Raw genomic sequence first — 19,601 nt, 5'->3', positions numbered from 1 at the left:
TTAATGTGTGTGTTTTTTGTGGGGGTGTTGGGGATGGGGGTGGGGGGGGGGGGGGGGGGCAGAAAGGCTAGGCAATCAAGGACATGGGTAGATGGAGGAGAAATCAAAAATAATAAATAAAAAGTTCTATGGAGATGTGCAAAAGTTGGAGAAAGTCAGATATGTGTGTGTGTGTGTGTGTGTGTGTGTGTGTGTTTTGACGTGTGATGAAATAAGAAAATAATAAAAGGTCTATAGCATAGGGTGAGGGATGTAAAAGTGCTAAAAGTCTTGTAGGTGTGTGTGTGTGGGGGGGGGGGGGGGGGGGGGGGGGCATGAGTGCTGAGGAGTGAATGAGTTCAACTATTAACAGACTTGCTTGTGTGTGCTACAGTATATGTTGTACCTGCTGTGTAGTCTTTGTGTGTGTTTGCATTATGTTGTTGTTGTTGTACCTGCTGTGTAGTCTTGCTTGTGTGTGTTACATGTTTGTGGGGCCAAAGACGAATTTCCACAGTAGTGGACAATAAAGACTTCTATTCTTTTCTACTACTACTACTACTACTACTACTACTACTACTACTACTACTACTACTACTACTACTACTACTACTACTACTACTACTACTACTACTACTACTACTACTGCAAATAATAATAGTAGTAAGTAGTAATAATAATAATAATAATAATAATAATAATAATAATAATAATAAAATCTTTATTTATATAGTACTTTTTAAAAACAAGTGCTGGAATGACAACACTAAATGAGACAGAGCAGCTGGCTTAGTGTGACACCATGGTGTGACATCAACATGGTCAAAGTCACTACTGTGTGTATGACCATTCACAGAGCTGTCTGTTTTCAACCTGCTGAGCATGGGCCAGACTGAATCGTTGCATAAGTGTGTGTGTGTGTGTTTTTGTGAGCATGTATATACAGATATGTGTGTGTGTGTGTGTGTGTGTGTGTGTGTGTGTGTGTGTGTGTGTGTGTGTGTGTGTGTGTGTGTGTGTGTGTGTATATATGTGTGTGTGTGTGTGTGTGTGTGTGTCACACACTTTTAGTGCAGGTGTGGTGGGGAGAGCCCTAGATGTCTCTGAGCCCCCTCGACACGATCGTTAGCCAGCAGAGTAATTCCTGCCCTCAGGCCCGTCCCTGGCAATTAAATCAGCCCTCAGTCTCAAATCAGGAGTGAGGGAGGGAGGGAGAGAGCGGGAGAGGGAGGGAGAGAAAGTGTGTTTTGTGTGTGTGTGTGTGTGTGTGTGTGTGTGTGTCTGTGTGTGTGTATTTGTTTGTGTGCATGTCGTTTGTTTTAAGCACAAGGATACTCCACGCCTAAAAAAAACATCTTTGCAAGCTTACACAGCAGGCAGTAGACGTGAATACCCACAGTAAAAAAAATAAAACATCTGAAAGGACACACAATAATTCAGATGTCCTAAAAAATACAGATGATAATTCACAAAATCCTTTCCACATCCTGTGCTTTGTAAAAATAAACTAATTATCTTGCATCAGATGGCAACAGTCAGTCAGGGACAAGGAGTAAGTACTTACAGAGAGACAGCTGAAATAACTACTTTGGCTTCACTAAAAATAAAACATCACAGCACAAGGACAAAAACAAGTGCGTAATTCAGTACCGAAGATAACATTACATTGACACCTCTCCACCTCTACTTATAGGAGAAAAAATCCAATCCTACCTCCCTCCACACACATACACACACAAACACACACACACGCATGTACAGACAGACGCGTTCATTACACAGGTGCGCCTGTTAAGCTCGTCTTCGTAAGCGCGGTAAGTGTGTGTGAGATAAAGCTAAGTGAATGTGTGAGTGAAGATAACATTTACATTTGATCAGCAGGCTGTGAGTGAGTCTCTCAGCAGAAGGGAATTACTCTTTAAAAAGCTCCTCTGCAGCAGTAGCCTCTGCAGCCAGCCAACGTGCACACACCCAGAGCCATCAAGGTGATGGCATTTAGACAGCCTCAGTCATTAGGCACAGTCCTGCACTGAGGGCACACACACACACACTGACAAGACACACACACAAACGCACACACACTGACGACACACACACACACACGCACGCACACACGCACACACACACACTGACATGCCACACACACACACACACACACACACAGAGAGATGGGAGGCCACAGTCTCTTGTTTTGTGCGTAGCGCTTGGTGTTCCTCCAATAAGCTGGAGAGATATTACCTTACATACTGGATAAAGGCAGCTCCCTGAGGATCCCAAATATATATCACAGGTCCGCAAGGCTTTATTGGCTGCCAGCCGTACTGACTCTTTGCACAGAGGGATTGCTAAGGCAGGCCGTGATGAAAACAAACGGCCAATCACATTGATTCTCTATGGTAGACAAATAACACACACACACACACACACACACACACACACACACACACACGTACACCAAACATATAAGCTCACACATAGGTGCAGAGCCAATCATATTGATTACCTATGGCTGACAAATAACACACACACACACACACACACACACACAAAACACAAAAACACACACATAGGTGCAGAGCCAATCACATTGATTATCTACGGTAGACAAATAACAGACAAACACGCATACACAGCACACATATACACACACAGACACACACACAGGAGCAGGGCCACATACACACACACACGCAGAGGAGCAGGGCCACATACAGTACACACACACACACACACACACACACACACACACACACACACACACACACACACACAGAGGAGCAAGGCCAATCCCATTGATTATCTATGGCACACGTTAGGGCTGGCGGTCATTATTAAAGCAGCCAGCTGAAGCTGAACCTTTAACCATTGAGGGAGAAGGTGAGCAGAAAACTATATGACCCCACTGCAAATGTCACACACACACACAAACACACACACACACAGAGCAGCTGTGAGCGCCAACCCGGCCCCAGCTCATCAGCTCCATGTTTCACACACACACAGAGGAGCAGGGTCACACACACGCACACACACACACACACACACACACACACACACACACACACACACACACACACACACACAGAGCAGCTGTGAGCGCCACCCCGGCCCCAGCTCATCAGCTCCATGTTTCATCAGGCTGCACATCTCACATGGAGGCACAAGGTCCCAAACGGGAGGCCGTGGCGTTCGCCTTGATTAGCGCCGCGCTGCCCGCGCTCCTATCAGCATACTGATGAAGGTGTCGGTGCGGGCGCCCCGCAGGCTGCCTATGGAATAATTACGGCTGCCTGCGAGGCCGTGCGAGGCCGTGCGATGAGATGCGAGGCCTCATGTTCTGCCAGGCCTGCAGCGTCATTAGACACAAAAACAGAGATGGGGTGGCGGCTCTCCCGTGGCACTCTGATTAACCTGGGCCTGCTCGCTCTCTGCTTTGTAAGGGTATGCATAAATCGGCGTGTGCTAGTGTCTGTGTGTGTGTGTGTGTGTGTGTAGACTACAGTCTGCCTGTGTGCATGCATGTGCATTTGGTTTTGGCTTTTGTGTGTGTGTGTGTGTGTGTGTGTGTGTGTGTGTGCGTATGTGTGTATGTGTCTGTATGTGTGTATGTGTGTGTGTACTGTATGTGTATGTGTGTGTTTGTGTGTGTATTACACTGGGAGTCAGGGTATTCCCTAAGGTAGCACTGCGGCTCCAGAGACTGAGGTGCCAGCGGCTCTGCTCCACACCACTGACCTATCAGCACACGCAGGTCTCCCCTGGACCCTCCAGCTATGGTTGATCCCTCCTCACGGCTGCCCAGGCATGGAGCTCTTTACTGGGCATGAAATCTGGCCATTTCCCTCCCTCCCCCACCCAAGCATGTAGCACCTGGGCATGAAATCGGTCAGCTATGCAGGCCAGTGGCACAGAAGAGTGCCCAATACCGAGGAATCCAGTTGGACACTCTCTCTCTCCCTTTCTCTCTCTCGCTTTCTCTCTCTCCCTTTCTCTCTCTCGCTTTCTCTCTCTCTCTCTCTCCCTTTCTCTCTCTCTCTCTTTCTCTCTCTCTCTCTTTCTCTCTCTCTCTCGCTTTCTCTCTCTCTCTCGCTTTCTCTCTCTCTCTCGCTTTCTCTCTCTCTCTCGCTTTCTCTCTCTCTCTCTCTCGCTTTCTCTCTCTCTCTCTCTCTCTCTCTCTCTCTCTCTCCCTTTCTCTCTCTCTAGCTAGTAGGGCACAAATCATTTGATCATGCACTTGACTCTAACTGTTCAAATGTGCTATGACACCAAACCCAAAACTTTACTAAATCAACTACAGTGCCAGTCACTCTGAAACATCATGAATTCTGTTTCACTACAAAATCATAGCTACACTAAATGTTGAAGTTATGACGTATTATATAAATGTATAAATACTGACACGTCGACATATTAAAAAAATGGGTAACACTTTACTTGACGGGTGAGTTCATAACACATTCATAGCAGCTGTCATAAACTGCACATTCATGACTGTTTCATGAGACATGACTCAACATTCATACCAAACCTTTCATGAATGTGGAAGATAGAACAACGACAACTTGTCAAAATAAAAGTCCAACTATTGCAAGGCAGCATTGCCGTTTTTGTTCCAAACCTTTTACCTGATCACGTCACATCTTAGTCAATGTATTTGTGTAACCTGGATACCATTAATTTAATCACTCCAGCCTTTGTAAATATTTCATGAATACCTTATGAAGTCTACAGTACATCAAATGTAACTTTACTATACAAGTTTTGAAGTATTCGTAATCACAGAGTTTAACACTGGGAGGTAAACTCGCCTACATTCAGCTGGCCCGTATTTGTGTAACCTGGAACGGTTGGACATTCCCAGTAGCAAAAAAATGAGAAATCATCTGCAAAGGTTACATCATAAAACAAATACATTTTTATGAAACAAAATATATGTTATATATATATATATATATATATGTTATATATGTATAAAGTTCTGACTTTTTGGCACTGGAGTAGCCTGTTGACTCAGATGTGATGTGATCAGGTAAGAGGTTTGGAACAAAAACGGCAATGCTGCTTTGCGATGGACTTTTATTTTGACAAGTTGTTGTCATTCTGTCTTCCACATTCATGAAAGGTTTGGTATGAATGTTGAGTCATGTCTCATGAAACAGTCATGAATGCTTTATGTGCAGTTTATGACAGCTGCTATGAATGTGTTATGAACTCACCCGTCAAGTAAAGTGTTACCAAAAAATGTTTAACTCAAACATAGTGCTACTGTGACTGTGAAACAGCACGTAATCAACAAGGTTCACATAAAGGGCACCCCAATATGACGGTATAAAGGGCACCGCAATATGGCGGTATAAACGCAGGCTAATGAGCAGTTGTGGCGTGTACTTCTGATATCGGAACATTTAAAGATTTAAGCGACTTAGAGAGGCAGACAGTGCACCTCAGACACCACGGTGGGGTTACGAGGCCTAATCCTGCCCTGTCAGCACGGATTTGGGAAGAGGCAGTCGGGCCCTGTGCAGCGTGCCCAGGAGAGGCTGCGGCCTTGTACACCCCAAATTAACACACACACACACACACACACACACACACACACACACACACATACATACATACATGCACACACACACATACACACACACCGACACAAAACACACACATACACACCCTGAGACATACACACACAGACACACCGACACACACACACACCCTGACACACACACACACACACACACACACACAGAGCCTGGTGAACCCTCCTGGGGTGAGGTCATGTTTGACAGTTCAGACCTGAAAGAGCGGAGTTCACATCTGCTTGCAGCCCGTTCTGGCCTCTGATTGCATCATTTGTTTCATATGAGTGTGTGTGTGTGTGTGTGTGCGTGTGCGTGTGAGTGCGAGTATGGATGTGTGTGCGTGTGAGTGCGAGCATGGATGTGTGTGCGTGTGAGTGTGAGCATGAATGTGTGTGCGTGTGAGTGCGAGCATGAGTGTGTGTGTGTGTGTGTGTGTGTGTGTGTGTGTGTGTGAAGCTGTAACACAAAGGCACGGCAGGCAGGGGCCCTGGACTCCAGGCAGCAAGGCTGCACCTCTGACAGAAAGAGGCAGCTTTCAATTATTTATGTGGCCTTCCAGCTCACACAACCACACTGTGTGTGTGTGTGTGTGTGTGTGTGTGTGTGTGTGTGTGTGTGTGTGTGTGTGTGTGTGTGTGCGTATGTGTGTGTGTGTGCATAAAATAGTGTGCTTTCTGTGTGTACCAGGTTTGTTTGTGTGCAGTGCTTGCAGTGATTCAGGTGATTGTGCTGTTGTACTGTTGCTCGTGAGTGCTGAGCTTGAGTAAGCATCAATCTTCCCTCTTCCTCTCTCTCACTAAAACAATGAAATATGAACAACAAATATTGGGCCTTTGTTTTGTGTTGGGATTCAAATAATCATCAGGATAAAATATCAACAATAACAAATATTTGTCCATTGAGTACTTCAGGAGACAAAGTCATCTGAAAAGCTTAGACCCAGACAGACAGACAGACAGACAGACAGACAGACAGACAGACAGGAAGACAGACAGACAGACAGACAGACATCAGTGTAAGGTGTGGTGGGAGAGAGTGGGGAGCTGGGTACTCACAGGTGTGGCGCGCCAGGGAGTAGTTGGAGCCGCCGGTGGTCAGGCCGAAGCCCTCGGGGGCCTGTCCGGCGGTGCGCGGGCGCGACGGCAGCTTGGGCGGCTCGATCTCGGCGCCAAACTCGGCTCCGATCACGCCCAGCAGCACGATGGCCGTGGCCTGCTTCCGCCGCTCCTCGTACGAGTTGGAGATCTTCTTAGCGTTGGGCGGCAGGTTGGACAGGCAGCCTAGAGAGAGAGGAAAGATTGCAGAGAGGGAGGGAGGGAGAGAGATGGAGGGGGAGATGGAGTTAGATTAAGAGCTTCAGGTTGCACTGCGGTAGCCTTTTCAATCTCTTATAAAAACATTTGGAGCCTGGAGAAGGAAGCCATATCCTTTTATGAGCTAGCTTTGCTTTTATGTTGCACAGAGTGATTTCTGCCCGCGCAATCATTGAGCGGACATAAAAGAAAAAAGGATAGAACTTCACTCCGTCAGAACTTATTATTGTTTGCGATAAATACATAAACCAGATATGGCTCCCTTCTGCTCTCTGTTGAGATATTGAATTGACTGCAGAGAATTGAGTGAACTCCGAATGGCCTTCCACCTATATAGGTGAGTAAAAAACAGTATATAGTGTTTACATGAATACATGTAGTGAGTAGAAGGGAAAAGCATGCACAACCTACAGGAATGTGTGTGTGTGTGTGTGTTTATTTAATATATGAGTGAAGGAGAGAAAGTAGGTCTGAGTTTGTGAGTGGAGAGTTTGTGCGTTCATGTGCATGTGTGAATGTAGGGACTGTGTGTGTGTGTCTGGACTAAGGAAGTGTGTCAGGGCTAAAAGTAAGTATGTGTGTGTGTGTGTGTGTGTGTGTGTGTGTGTGTGTGTGTGTGTGTGTGTGTGTGTGTGTGTGTGTGGTGTGTGTCTGGACTAAGGAAGTGTGTCAGGGCTAAAAGTAAGTATGTGTGTGTGTGTGTGTGTGTGTGTGTGGTGTGTGTCTGGACTAAGGAAGTGTGTCAGGGCTAGAAGTAAGTATTTGTGTGTGTGTGTGTGTGTGTGGTGTGTGTGTGTGTGTGTGTGTGTGTGTGTGAGTGTGTCTGGACTAAGGAAGTGTGTCAGGGCTAAAAGTAAGTATGTGTGTGTGTGTGTGTGTGTGTGTGGTGTGTGTCTGGACTAAGGAAGTGTGTCAGGGCTAGAAGTAAGTATTTGTGTGTGTGTGTGTGTGTGTGTGTGTGGTGTGTGTGTGTGTGTGTGTGTGTGTGTGTGTGTGTGTGTGTGTGTGTGTGTGTGTGTGTGTGTGTGTGTGTGTGTGTGTGTGAGGGATCAGGTGACTGAGTGCGCGGGCTCCTGGGGGGAAGGCCGCGTGGCAGATAAGGAGGTGTGGAGGAGAGGGGCTGATGTGGTGTCTGCAGCCCGAGACGGCAGCGCTCTGACAGCCTGTCAGATTGACCGGCAGATGCCCGCCAGTCCAGCCACAGGAAAATCCGCTCATCGGCCCCATCCTCCCCTCCCCTCTCCTCCCCTCTCCTCTCCTCCTCTCCTCCTCTCCCCTCTCTTCTCCTCTCCTCCTCTCCTCTCCGCTCCACTCTTCTTTCCTCTCCTCTCCTCTCCTCTCCTCTCCCCTCCCCTCTCCTCTCCTCTCTCCTCCTCCTCTCCTCCTCTCCTCTCCTCCTCTTCTCCGCTCCACTCTTCTTTCCTTTCCTCTCCTCTCTCCTCCTCTCTCCTCCTTCTCTCCTCTCCTCTCCTCCTCTCCTCCTCTTCTCCGCTCCACTCTTCTTTCCTCTCCTCTCCTCTCTATCCATCTCTCCCCCAAACTTGCTCTCCTTCTCCAACTCCTGTCTGTCACTCTCCCTTTCATACTTTATGAGCTTACATTCCCTCTCTAACTCTTATCCCTTCATCCTCTATCTCTTTGCCTTCCTCCCCCCCTCTCTTTCTCTCCCTCTCTCTCCCTCTCTCATACACCCATCAAAGGTGCAGAAGAAACCCAAACAGGTGCAGACACTGAGTGTGTAAACACAAACAGCCAGAGGTAAGTCCAAGACAAATAGCAGCAGAGCCGTAAAGCCAACACACACACACACACACACACACACACACACACACACACACACACACACACACACACAGTCTAACTCAGCCACAGCTTGCTTCAGCTCAGCATGCCTGCCTGGGTGTACAGCTGTACTAGTGTACAGCTTTGCATTAAAGTAAATCCCTGAAACTCCGCACAAGATTTTCAAATCATGGTTGTAAAAAAGAGAGTGTTTCAATGATAATAAAGAATGAAGTGAAAAAAATAAAATTTAGAGGGAAAACTAGGATCTTGATGTATGTGTGTGTGTGTGTGTGTGTGTGTGTGTGTGTGTGAGTGCGTGTATGATATGAGCGTATAAATAATGGGGCCCAGAGCTGGTGTGTGTGTGTGTGTGTGTGTGTGTGTTATGAGGCTGGAGGGCTAAGGCTGCTTGAGGGGGCACGTGCTGGAGGCCTCCCTCTCACTCGGACACACACTCAGCCCCACAAAGGCGCTGGTGACGGGGGCCTCCTTCAGGGAGGAGAGGGCCGGGGGCTGGTCTTTTGTTCTCCCCGGCGTATGGGACGCCCCAGGAGGCTGTTGTACAACACACTGGCCCTCACTTACACAATTCACACAAAGACGCAGTTTGTCACTCACACACACAGAGACACGTGTGCATGCATACACATACGCACACGCTCTCACACACACGCACACACACACGCGCGCGCACGCGCACACGCAAACGCGCGCACACACACACACACACACACACACACACACAATTCTAAAAGAAAAATTTAAGGAAAAAGGAAATACATGGATACTTGATAAAATCAGAAAGAGAAAGAAAGAAAAAACGAAAGAAAGAAAGAATGAAAGAATACAGTAGTTGAGCTGCAAAATAGATGTATGGAAAGGCAGGGGTGACAGTGAGGGTGATCCAAAAAGAAAGGGACAACACATGGATTTGAGACAGAACTGAAGTCTGTAGGGAAAAGGGTCAGAAAACGGGAAAGAACTGAGCTGCATAGGAGAAAAGATGTGAGAGAGAGATAGGATGGAGAGGGAGAGAGAGAGAGAGAGAGAGAGAGAGAGAGAGAGAGAGAACGGGAGGGAGGGAGTGGGGAGCTGCCTGGCGGCTGTGGCAGCAGAGGTGGCTATGAGGCGTCTGATTGGCTGGGCCGCGTTGCTTGGCTGAGCACAGCCCTGCTTATAGATTTGTGCTCCGCTGCGGCGGGACAGGCGCTGAGGGGAGCCAATGAGGCGGCAGCAGGACAAGGAGGGGAGCCAATGAGGCGGCGGCAGCGGCCAGGACAAGGACCCATGGGCGGGGCCTGATCAATAACACACAAGCCTCCCTGGACTGGCCTTCCAGCCTCTCTCTCTCACACACACACACACACACACACACACACACACACAGATATATCTGTGATACACAAACACCTATCTCTGCCACACAGACACTTAGGTTAAATGGCAGCATAGCCTCCAGCTACACGCACAAGTAGCCAGGCGCGCGCGCACGCACGCACACACACACACACACACACACACACACACACACACACAAAAACATTATCTCATTCCAAACACATCTATCTACCGTACTTCTAGGAAAAAAATCTCCCCCACTCATCCACTGTTCCCTCTGACCTAGCCTGAAATCTGACCCAGTCTGACCTGCTGCTGCAGCAGCCCTGTAACAGAGCCTGACGCAGAGCTCTCCCACGTCCCACTGGCCCTGCCTGCTCTCTCTCTCTCTCTCTGCACAGCGGCGCACACACACACACACACACACACACACACACACACACACACAGACACACAGACACACAGACACACAGACGCGCCCACACACTCCGCCACAGAATACATGCACAGATGAATAAGTAACGGAGCGGGAGGCACCCAAGAGCCACACACTCATTTAACCTCCACTACCGGATACACACACGGCAGCCTCCGCTCAACCTGATCTCTGACCTTGCCGAGGCGGACACGCAGGAGAAACACTCCCACACCTACCCATCCATCCATATACACACCTATACGTGCACCCTATGCTCAGCAACATACATACGCCTGTTAGCATTATGTGTGCTACTCAGGATCAAATAGCCAATGTAGTCTTCCCACTGCGGATAAACTGCAGTGTCAAAGGTAGCCAATGTGAAGGTCCACATGAAAACATAATGCAGAGGCATTATACAGCTCGCTATGTTGTTTACTACAGTTAAGAGTAAAACTATCATGCAATATGCCTCCTTCAAGCACTTTTGAAAGAAAACTTTAGTTCAGAAGCACATAGATCAGCATATTTCCCACTTCACATAAGAGACTGAAAATGAATTTGAAACGGGATATACTGTAGATAATACTGGGAGTGATGCTTTTTGTCTTTGTCTTGTGCTCTGATTGAGCTTGGAGTCTCACTAGTGTGTGTGTGTGTGTGTGTGTGTGTGTGTGTGTTGGCCTCGTACGTGCACATCCGCAAATTGGCCCTCCATGCCTCCGCACGGCTGATTTTATTTCTGTTTCCTCAATCATTTTTCATCGGCTCTGTCCTGACCCCTGACCCCTGACCCTCGGGACCACGGCCGCCTTTGTGTGAGAAAATGGCCGACCTCTGGCTCAGAGCCACTCTAATAGCTACTGGCCCACTGAGCACCTGACCCAGAAGCACCGCCACACACACACACAACACCACACACACACACACACACAAAGACACACAAGACAACACCAACACACACACCCCTACTCCAAAGTACAGATACACACACAAACACAGACACAGACACAGACACACAGACACACACACACACGCATAAGGCATCCATACACACATACACCGACACTAAAGCACAGACACACACACTTCATATGAAAACAAGTAACACCTTTTTTTAAACAACAAATTGAAAATAGCGTGCTGAAAATGTGTTGGTGGAAGAAACACACCTCCTCTCTGTGCTGAGAAGGAATCATTACAGCCGCAGGAGAGCTCGTTGCGTTGCGAGCCTTCGGAATCAAACGGCACAAATCCCTCTCTGCGCTGCAAATTTCTCCTCGCCGTTTTCACAAAGATGTCGGAGCCCTCGTAAGGCCTTAATTAAAATGCAGCCGAGGCGGATCAATGTGAGGGACAAGCTTAATAAAATATCGTCATTTTCATGGAATATTTACAAGGTCTTAAATAATGAGGGGTCATTGTGCTCAAGGTTTTGATGCTCCTCGTGCATGGTTGAGGGCTGGTGAAAGATGCAGGGAGGCAAATGAATTAGACAGCAGGGCCGGGTGCAGCCACGGCGGGCGGAGGAGGAGAGCCCTGAGTGAGGGTGAGGGCCCAGAGGTGTTTACCTACTGCTTTAATTGGGATGACAATCCAATAACACTGTCAATAAGGACAAGGGCTGTCAATTTGCCTCATAGTGTTTAGCGCTTTTTGCGTCGAAGACAGAGAATCAGATGGAGAAGCTCTGTGTGTGTGTGTGTGTTTATCTTGAAATGGCATGTACATCAAGAGTGTTCAATGAACATACCTGGACAGTATTCTCTTTTAGCTTGTCCAATACGGACTTGAGCAGTTGAATATTCTGTTTTACCTGATCAGTACCTGAGCAGAAGGACAATGTTTTGGATGAAGTGATTCTTTTCAGCATCATGCACTGCTGCTCAACAGAACCCAGCAAAGGCTCAGAATCCCAAGTGAAAAAGCCCTTACCACTGGCATTTGTAAACCCTCTTAAAAAGACATTATTGTCTGGTCATACTTGATTGGGAGTCATCACAGAAAGCACTCCTGTGAGACACGAACACCAGACACTTAATCCTGATGTGTTCTCCCATCACAGTTTTCAATACAAATCATTAAATTTACGAACCAGAGAATTCCATTGTGAAACAATCAATAATGGCTTATGCCATTAGTCGGTTCTATTTTTAATTGTTTTCACACCACGATTTTGGCAATTGCGAGTTTAAGTATCTACCTTTAAAGGTTGTATCAGTGATTTCAGGCCCAAAAAAGGCCCAAACATAAATGATCACATTCATCTAATCTTTCCTAACGATCCGCTAGCTGCCTGCCCCATAAGTAGCCCGTCAAAAAAACTTGTCTCTGTAGGCAGCCTAGGCTCAGAGATCTGTACACAAAAATTGCTACCTACAAGGGTTGGCAACCACTCCAAGGCAAAATAAAGTGCAACGAGATGTGCGTTTAGGAGAGTTTTAATTGCACGGGAGGGAGGGGGAGGGAGTAGCGAGCTACAGTAGCTCTCTGTTTTGTTTGAACATCAACAGAAGTGACGTATCCCCGCTATCGCTGATACAACCTTCAACTCCACACTAGGATAACATCCTCTTTAACTCCACACTAGAATAATATCCTCTTTAACTCCACACTAGGGCAATATCCTCTTTAACTCCACACTAGGGCAATATCCCCTTTAACTCCACACTAGGGCAATATCCCCTTTAACTCCACACTAGGGCAATATCCTCTTCACGGACTCTGCCTTTCTCCCTTGTTCTCTCTCTTTTTCTCTCTCTTTCTCTATCTCACTTCCTCCCTCTTTTTACATCAGTCAATGACACTCCGCTCTGTACATCACTCAGACCCCGCATCTGAATGGACTGCTACAGAGATGGAGGGAGAGAGAAAAATAGAGGGGGATCCTGCATGCACTATCTGCTGCGTCCCCCTTCTCCCCTTCTTCCCTCCTCCTCTCCTCTCCTCTCCTCCTCTCCTCTCCTTTCCTCCCTCGCTCCGGTGGTTAATCACTGCTGCCGTCTGACAGAGATCCATTCTCCTGCCACCACAGTTGATCACCCAATCAGACCTCCAAAAATGAATAACCTGAAATAACTCCAGAGTCTGGCAAAAGAGGAGGATGAAAATGGCAGGAAGTGGGAGAGGAGGAGGGGTTAAATGATGGAGGGATAGAGAGAGAATACACCATTAATAGAATCCTTCCCAGCTCTGTATTCCTAACGGTGCACAAGTTCCATCATACCCCATGTAATAGCATTACATATGCTCGGAGAATACTTGAAACAACATAATTAACGTTCTGCAGAATCCAACTTAACTGAATATGTGAATATTCCCCCAAGTAAGGCCATAAAGAGCCCCTTTTCAAACAGCAACTTCAAAATCTTGTCCTGAAATGGTCATCATTTCCTTTCTCTTTTTGTCTATGTGCTAGTTCTTTTATTCTGTACACCTTCGCAACACCATCTGAATAATCCACACGTTGGATTCCCATGCTCCCGAGCTTCCCTGAGCAATATGGAAATGGAGTTGCTTTACCATTTCATGTATAGGGGTCGAGCTACGGCTTTCTGTGCAATATTAAAAGAGTGCTGTTTGACCATTCCATATATGGGGACCCAGTCATGCGCTGGTGTGTGTGTGTCTGTTTGTGTGCGCCCGGGTGGGCCATGAATAATGGACTCCGCACGTAGCTTCAGGCTCCCTCACACACCTGCCCAAGCTAAATCTTTCAGGGGAGACACACTCTTTAGCTGCAGGTCACATTCAGAAAGACACACACACACCACCCCTTACGAGGTCGGAGATATCCACGCGCACGAGAATGATAATCTGTGAGGCGCTGAATTTAGAGCATCTATTGCCGGCGAAATAAGGCCTTCCCGTTCTGCGTTTGACTCGGGGTAACGGATATCCACGCCAGTCTCCATTGTCTGCATTTCTCTCCTCTTCGCTTCTCCAGGGGTCAGAAACGAGCCGTGGTCTTTCATTTCTTCCATAAGCTGCCCCGTAATGGGATTGCAACGGAGGGGGGGGTGCGGCTGGCCGGGGGCCCGCTTCAGACTAAATGGATTTGAGGAGCCATCCGTCCATCCGAGGGGTTAAAGCGGGACGCTGCGTAACCACATTAAGATGCTGGACTGATGGATCTCCAAAAGTTTGGCAAGCCCAGAGAGTGGGCCTTGTTGGCTCTGAGAGAGAGGTACCAACTTGAGACTGCACATTATATCTTAGAGAAGGTGGCCAACTTGAGACTGCGCATTATATCTTAGAGAAGGTGGCCAACTTGAGACTGCGCATTATATCTTAGAGAAGGTGGCCTGGGTGAATGTACTGCATATTCATTGAGTGGTGAGGGCTTTAAAGGAGAATTCCGGTGTGATATTGACCTAAAGTGTATTGAAACATGATACCGAGTGTGAACGTATGTCTCATAGCCCATCTCGGCTTGTCCCCTGCACTCCAAAATCTGGCGCTAGTTAGCCGATGCTACCAACAGCTTTTTCAATAGTGGTGCTTCGGCATCGGGCTAGCCATGCAAATAAATCACTGTTTTACACCCATTTACGAGGCTCAATGTATCTCCACACTTCATTGGTAGACTTCCGAGGGCCCTGACATTTAAAACGAGACATTGAGAACTTTGAAAAAGCACTGGTAGTTTACTTACAAGACGATTTATACAGACAGTATCTTCACGAAGTTTAGCGTTTGCAGCCATCTTGAATTTAGTCACGATAAGTCGAGCAACGAGTAAGAATGAACAGGTATGATAAGGGATCAGATTCCAAAAATAATTCAGTGGAAATGCATGGATTCCAGTTGCTGCTACTGGAAGAAACGGTATCATGTTTCAATACACTTTAGGTCAATATCACACCGGAATTCTCCTTTAAATGGGAACTTTTCACTTCAGTCCCGTCAAAGCTGATTATGTATTAGACAGCGGTAACATTCAGCCACCAGACAGTCAGTCAAGTCTTAAACTCGCTACCTCTGAACACACACACATGTAGAGGTATGTAGAGTGACACACACACTCCTTGGAGAAAGAGACGACCAAGACACGCCCAACTGACCTCTCATCACGGAATCCCATGTCCATGCTCCACAACCTCAGCAGTGAGGGGAAGAGGGGAAGAGAATGAAGCAGTATGACACTGGTGTTGGTGCGGGTGGTGAAGGATATTCCCGCGGCTGCCATTACCTGCAGCACTTGGCCTCTAGCCTTGTGCCTACGGCCCAATCTCCACAGCGGGGATATCCCTCACCACCCGCACAGACACCCGTGTCATATTGCTTTTAGAAAACAGCTCTACTCAACTAATGGAATCTGAAGACACCCGAGTCATGACACCAGAATGATTTTTAAAATCTATTTTGATTGTGCTTAATTAATGTTATGCCATAAAGTATACCTCCGAGGAGATGGTGTTACAAAGTGACAAGCAACGACTATTCTGTAGCCATGTTGAGTAAGAGGCTACATGTTAATATTATTTGCTGTAAATCAGTGTAATCAGCTGTACAATCGGTTTCTTGCATTCAATTCTTGGAACAGCTAAGGAGGGGCTCGCTGATGTAGCGATTGAGCCCTGCTCAAAGCACAGCATAGTTGTTAAAACAGAAGAGTTCTCCTTTAGTTGCACAGATGCTCCCATGAACTCTTGCTAAACTGGACTAGGGTCAGTCTTTTGGAGTGTTTTCAAATCTATGTTCATTTGAATCTCCTGCAGTCGGGCTTCAGAGCAATCAGCAAATGTGGCCTCTGAGCATGCCATGTTGGTACTGCACACAGACACACACCTGGAAGCAGACCAACTCCTCTCCCTCTTCCACTTTTGCTTCATTTCCTCATCATACACTCATTAACTGACAAACAAAATATTCAGCCCTCTTTTACCTTTAAAGAATGAATGAAATGTCGATGTTGTGGAAAATGATGGACAAAGTCTTTCAAACATGTAGTGATTACTAACGGTGAAGAGTTTGAGTGAAGTTGTTCGAGGATATCCTCGGGAGTGACTACAGTCCTAGAATGCCTCTTGTCCAATCAGAAATGAATACATTTTTCGACGGAATCTAATTGAGGCAATAGAAAAGCCGCTCTTTCTTTCATTGGCCTTCGGCTTGAGTCCTTCAATTAGGGTCCTTGCCATTTTTCCGCACTTCCAATTGCTACTCAAATATCTCTCTGCAGCTCTGTCTCCGAGCCCTCCTCTTCCCTCTATCCAACACACCTCTCTCTCTTTCTCTCTCTCTCTCTTTCTCTCTCTCTCTCTTTCTCTCTCTCTCTGAGGCAGTAGTGTGTTAAACCCTGGGCCGCCCGAATCAATACAGTGCCGCTCCATTCAAGGTGAAGCCAAATAAAGCTGTCTCTGAGCTATGAAAAATAGGCCATGTGGTCCAGAACAAGCAATAAGTACCACTCAGTCTGAGGCCTGTCATTAAAGAATCATTAAGCAGCCTTCAGCACTGCACAACACCGCTCCAACAACACGCACAAACACAAACACACACACACACACACACACACACACACCAGACTTAAGTACCACACAAGACCGCTCCAGAACTGTTCCAATGCTACCTCCCCACCACACACACACACACACTTTTAATAACCCCCATATACTTGTGACAAGCACCCGGCTCCTTTTGAGGAAGCCACACCTGGACCCAGCAGCACTCACACACACACACACACACACACACACACACACACACACACACACACACACACACACAGGCATCTGTCTATCTTAATTGCCTTCCTCCTCTTCTCTGGTTCCCTCTCCTCCTCACCAATCACATGAGCCAATTATCAGCATTGCATCCTTCCATCAGGCAGTCATCTCTAGTCTGCTCGACTCAAACACAAATACACAAGCACTCTCATTTCTACTCCCTAAGTCTAAAGACACACACATACTGTACACACAGGAGTCTAAAGACACACACATGCTGTACACACAGGAGTCTAAAGACACACACATACTGTACACACAGGAGTCTAAAGACACACACATACACACAGGAATCTAAAGAAGGTTACAACTCACACACCGGTGAGTAGGCTTTCAAGCCCATTATCTGTGCGTAGGCCATACACACACACACACACAGCCTAGACTTTTGTTGAAACCAAACCTAATTTCGCTCACTAAGCCAGTTAGAATGTGCCAAAGAGCTACACCCCCCCCCCCCCCACCACCAACACACACACACACACACACACACACACACACACACACGGAGAGAGACAGAGAGAAAGAAACCAGTTCAGACAAAACCATACACCCACACACAGTGTGAAACGCAAGGGAGAGGGGAGAGACCATCTATTCAAGCAGCCTGTCCCTCAGTGGCCAGGCGATTCGTGTGAGGCTGGCCAGTTCTACTTCAGTGATGCGAGGTCAACCTGAAGGCCACCTCTAAAGACTTTTCACAAATGGCCTTCCTTTCAGCGGTAGTGATCATGGCCATTCCACATCTGATATTTTTTCATTATTGCAGGTCTGTGTTGAATTGTGCACGGCACGATCTGATTCCACTGGGAGAAAAAAAAACATCTAAAGGGGGCTTTCAAATACCTATGACAGAGTAGGCTGAAAGCGCACACACACTCACACACCCACACACACCCACACACACAACCGCACAATAAAAGATTGTGATTTAAAAAATGGAAAAACTAAAAAGACAAATAAAACTTAGACAAATAAGTGTAAAACGTTAAACTCATAATGTGAGGGCATGTGCATGCATCTGTGTGTGCTAATTTTAGTATGTTGATGGGAAAGCTCATTAATTGTTATAACCCAAAATACATGGCATCTCTAGTATATTAACCGTACTTGGTAGAACTCAGGTCATACATAAATAACAATTAACATCCTTCTCTAATGCACTGCCATTTATAATTGAAATTCTGTATATCCTTATATGTATTTATTTATACGTGGTATATCTGAAATCTAGGTTGACGCATCCTGTCTTACAGCATAAAGAGAAATGTTAATTGTTCACTGATATCTGATAATATATTTTTTTTAAATGTCAGTATTGGTATTTAAGCTCTTTTCTATTCCCTTTTGCTCTGATCCACAAAATGAGATCTCCAGCTGTATTTTATGAAGGCTGCAGAAACATCTGACAGACAGAAATGTCATGAGTGAGATGGATACAGTATATCCCATTCATTTCTCTCCCTAAAAGAGCGGCTTCTCCCAGAGCTCCTTGCCAAAGTCTTTTCAGAGGGCAGACTGTGTAGAAAATATAGATTTTTGAAGCGTATTGATCTTATAGCTTTAATATGGACGGATCCATTTTAATGTCATTGTATCTAAATCCTGTTTGCTGCTCCCTGGTTTCAAACATAACATAATAAACTAAAAAGGCTGGACAATCTCTCCGCTGCTCTTAATCTTTTCAAAAAAAAAAAAAAAAGGGAGAGAGAGAGTGAGACGCGGGATGGATCGAGGGGAAAGCCAAATTTCTGCGGAAATAAAATTAGGGGCAGCGGAGCGCACGGGGGTTCAGCTCGGCATGTCTAATGCACCAACCTGTGGAGCGCCGGCCTCCCGCAAACCAAACCGCTGCTCTGCTCTCGGCCGCCGCCCAGCTCACTGATGCATATTTTAGCATCTTTCTCTCATTTCTCTCTCTCTCTCTCTCATCTCTCTCTCTCCATGTTGTCCTTGCCTGTACGGCTTCTGTATCTATCTTAACCCCTCTCTGCCTCTCACTCACAGCCTGTCAGGCAGATTGCTTTTTGTGTTGCGGGAGAGAGAAGAGAGGATCCTGGCTGGAGTGCAGTGAGTGTGCGCCACACGGCCATTGATCCGGGGGCAGCCACAGAGCTGTGGCAGCAGCATCAATCGCCACCCGCTCCAAATAGACATTTTGATCACTCCAAACGTTTGAATAATGGCCTGCCTTAATGGGGTGCTACACATTCAGAGCAAGCAGTCCAGCGCGGCTAGGAGGGAAAGAGGGAGAAATAGGAATGAGAGAAAAGGGAGAGCAAAAGGACGAGAGCAAATGGTGACAGGGGAAGAGGGGAAGAGGGGAGGGGGGGGTGGAGGGGGGAAAAAACGGAAGTCTCTCGGGGGGTCTGTCCATCCCGCGTGTGTGTGTGAGGGGGAGGAGGACAGAGGACAACAAAAGGAAAAGAGGGAGCAGGCCTTTTGTGCCGAGCTGCCA

The 19,601-nt window shown here is 46.9% G+C and overlaps 1 protein-coding gene across 3 annotated transcripts in view; it reads right to left on the bottom strand.

The window, feature by feature from the left end:
- Positions 1 to 19,601, bottom strand: part of LOC121679857 (WD repeat-containing protein 7) — a 155,946-nt gene that overhangs the window by 52,568 nt on the left and 83,777 nt on the right. For all 3 annotated transcript variants that reach the window (XM_042058907.1, XM_042058906.1, XM_042058908.1), the window contains one exon: positions 6,614 to 6,838. In XM_042058907.1, coding sequence (XP_041914841.1) covers positions 6,614 to 6,838 — 225 coding nt within the window. The remainder of the gene's footprint in view (positions 1 to 6,613; positions 6,839 to 19,601) is intronic.

The sequence above is a fragment of the Alosa sapidissima genome, chromosome 13 (assembly GCF_018492685.1).
Source record: "Alosa sapidissima isolate fAloSap1 chromosome 13, fAloSap1.pri, whole genome shotgun sequence".
NCBI lineage: Eukaryota > Metazoa > Chordata > Actinopteri > Clupeiformes > Clupeidae > Alosa > Alosa sapidissima.
This window is presented reverse-complemented; position numbering and strand designations above follow the sequence as displayed.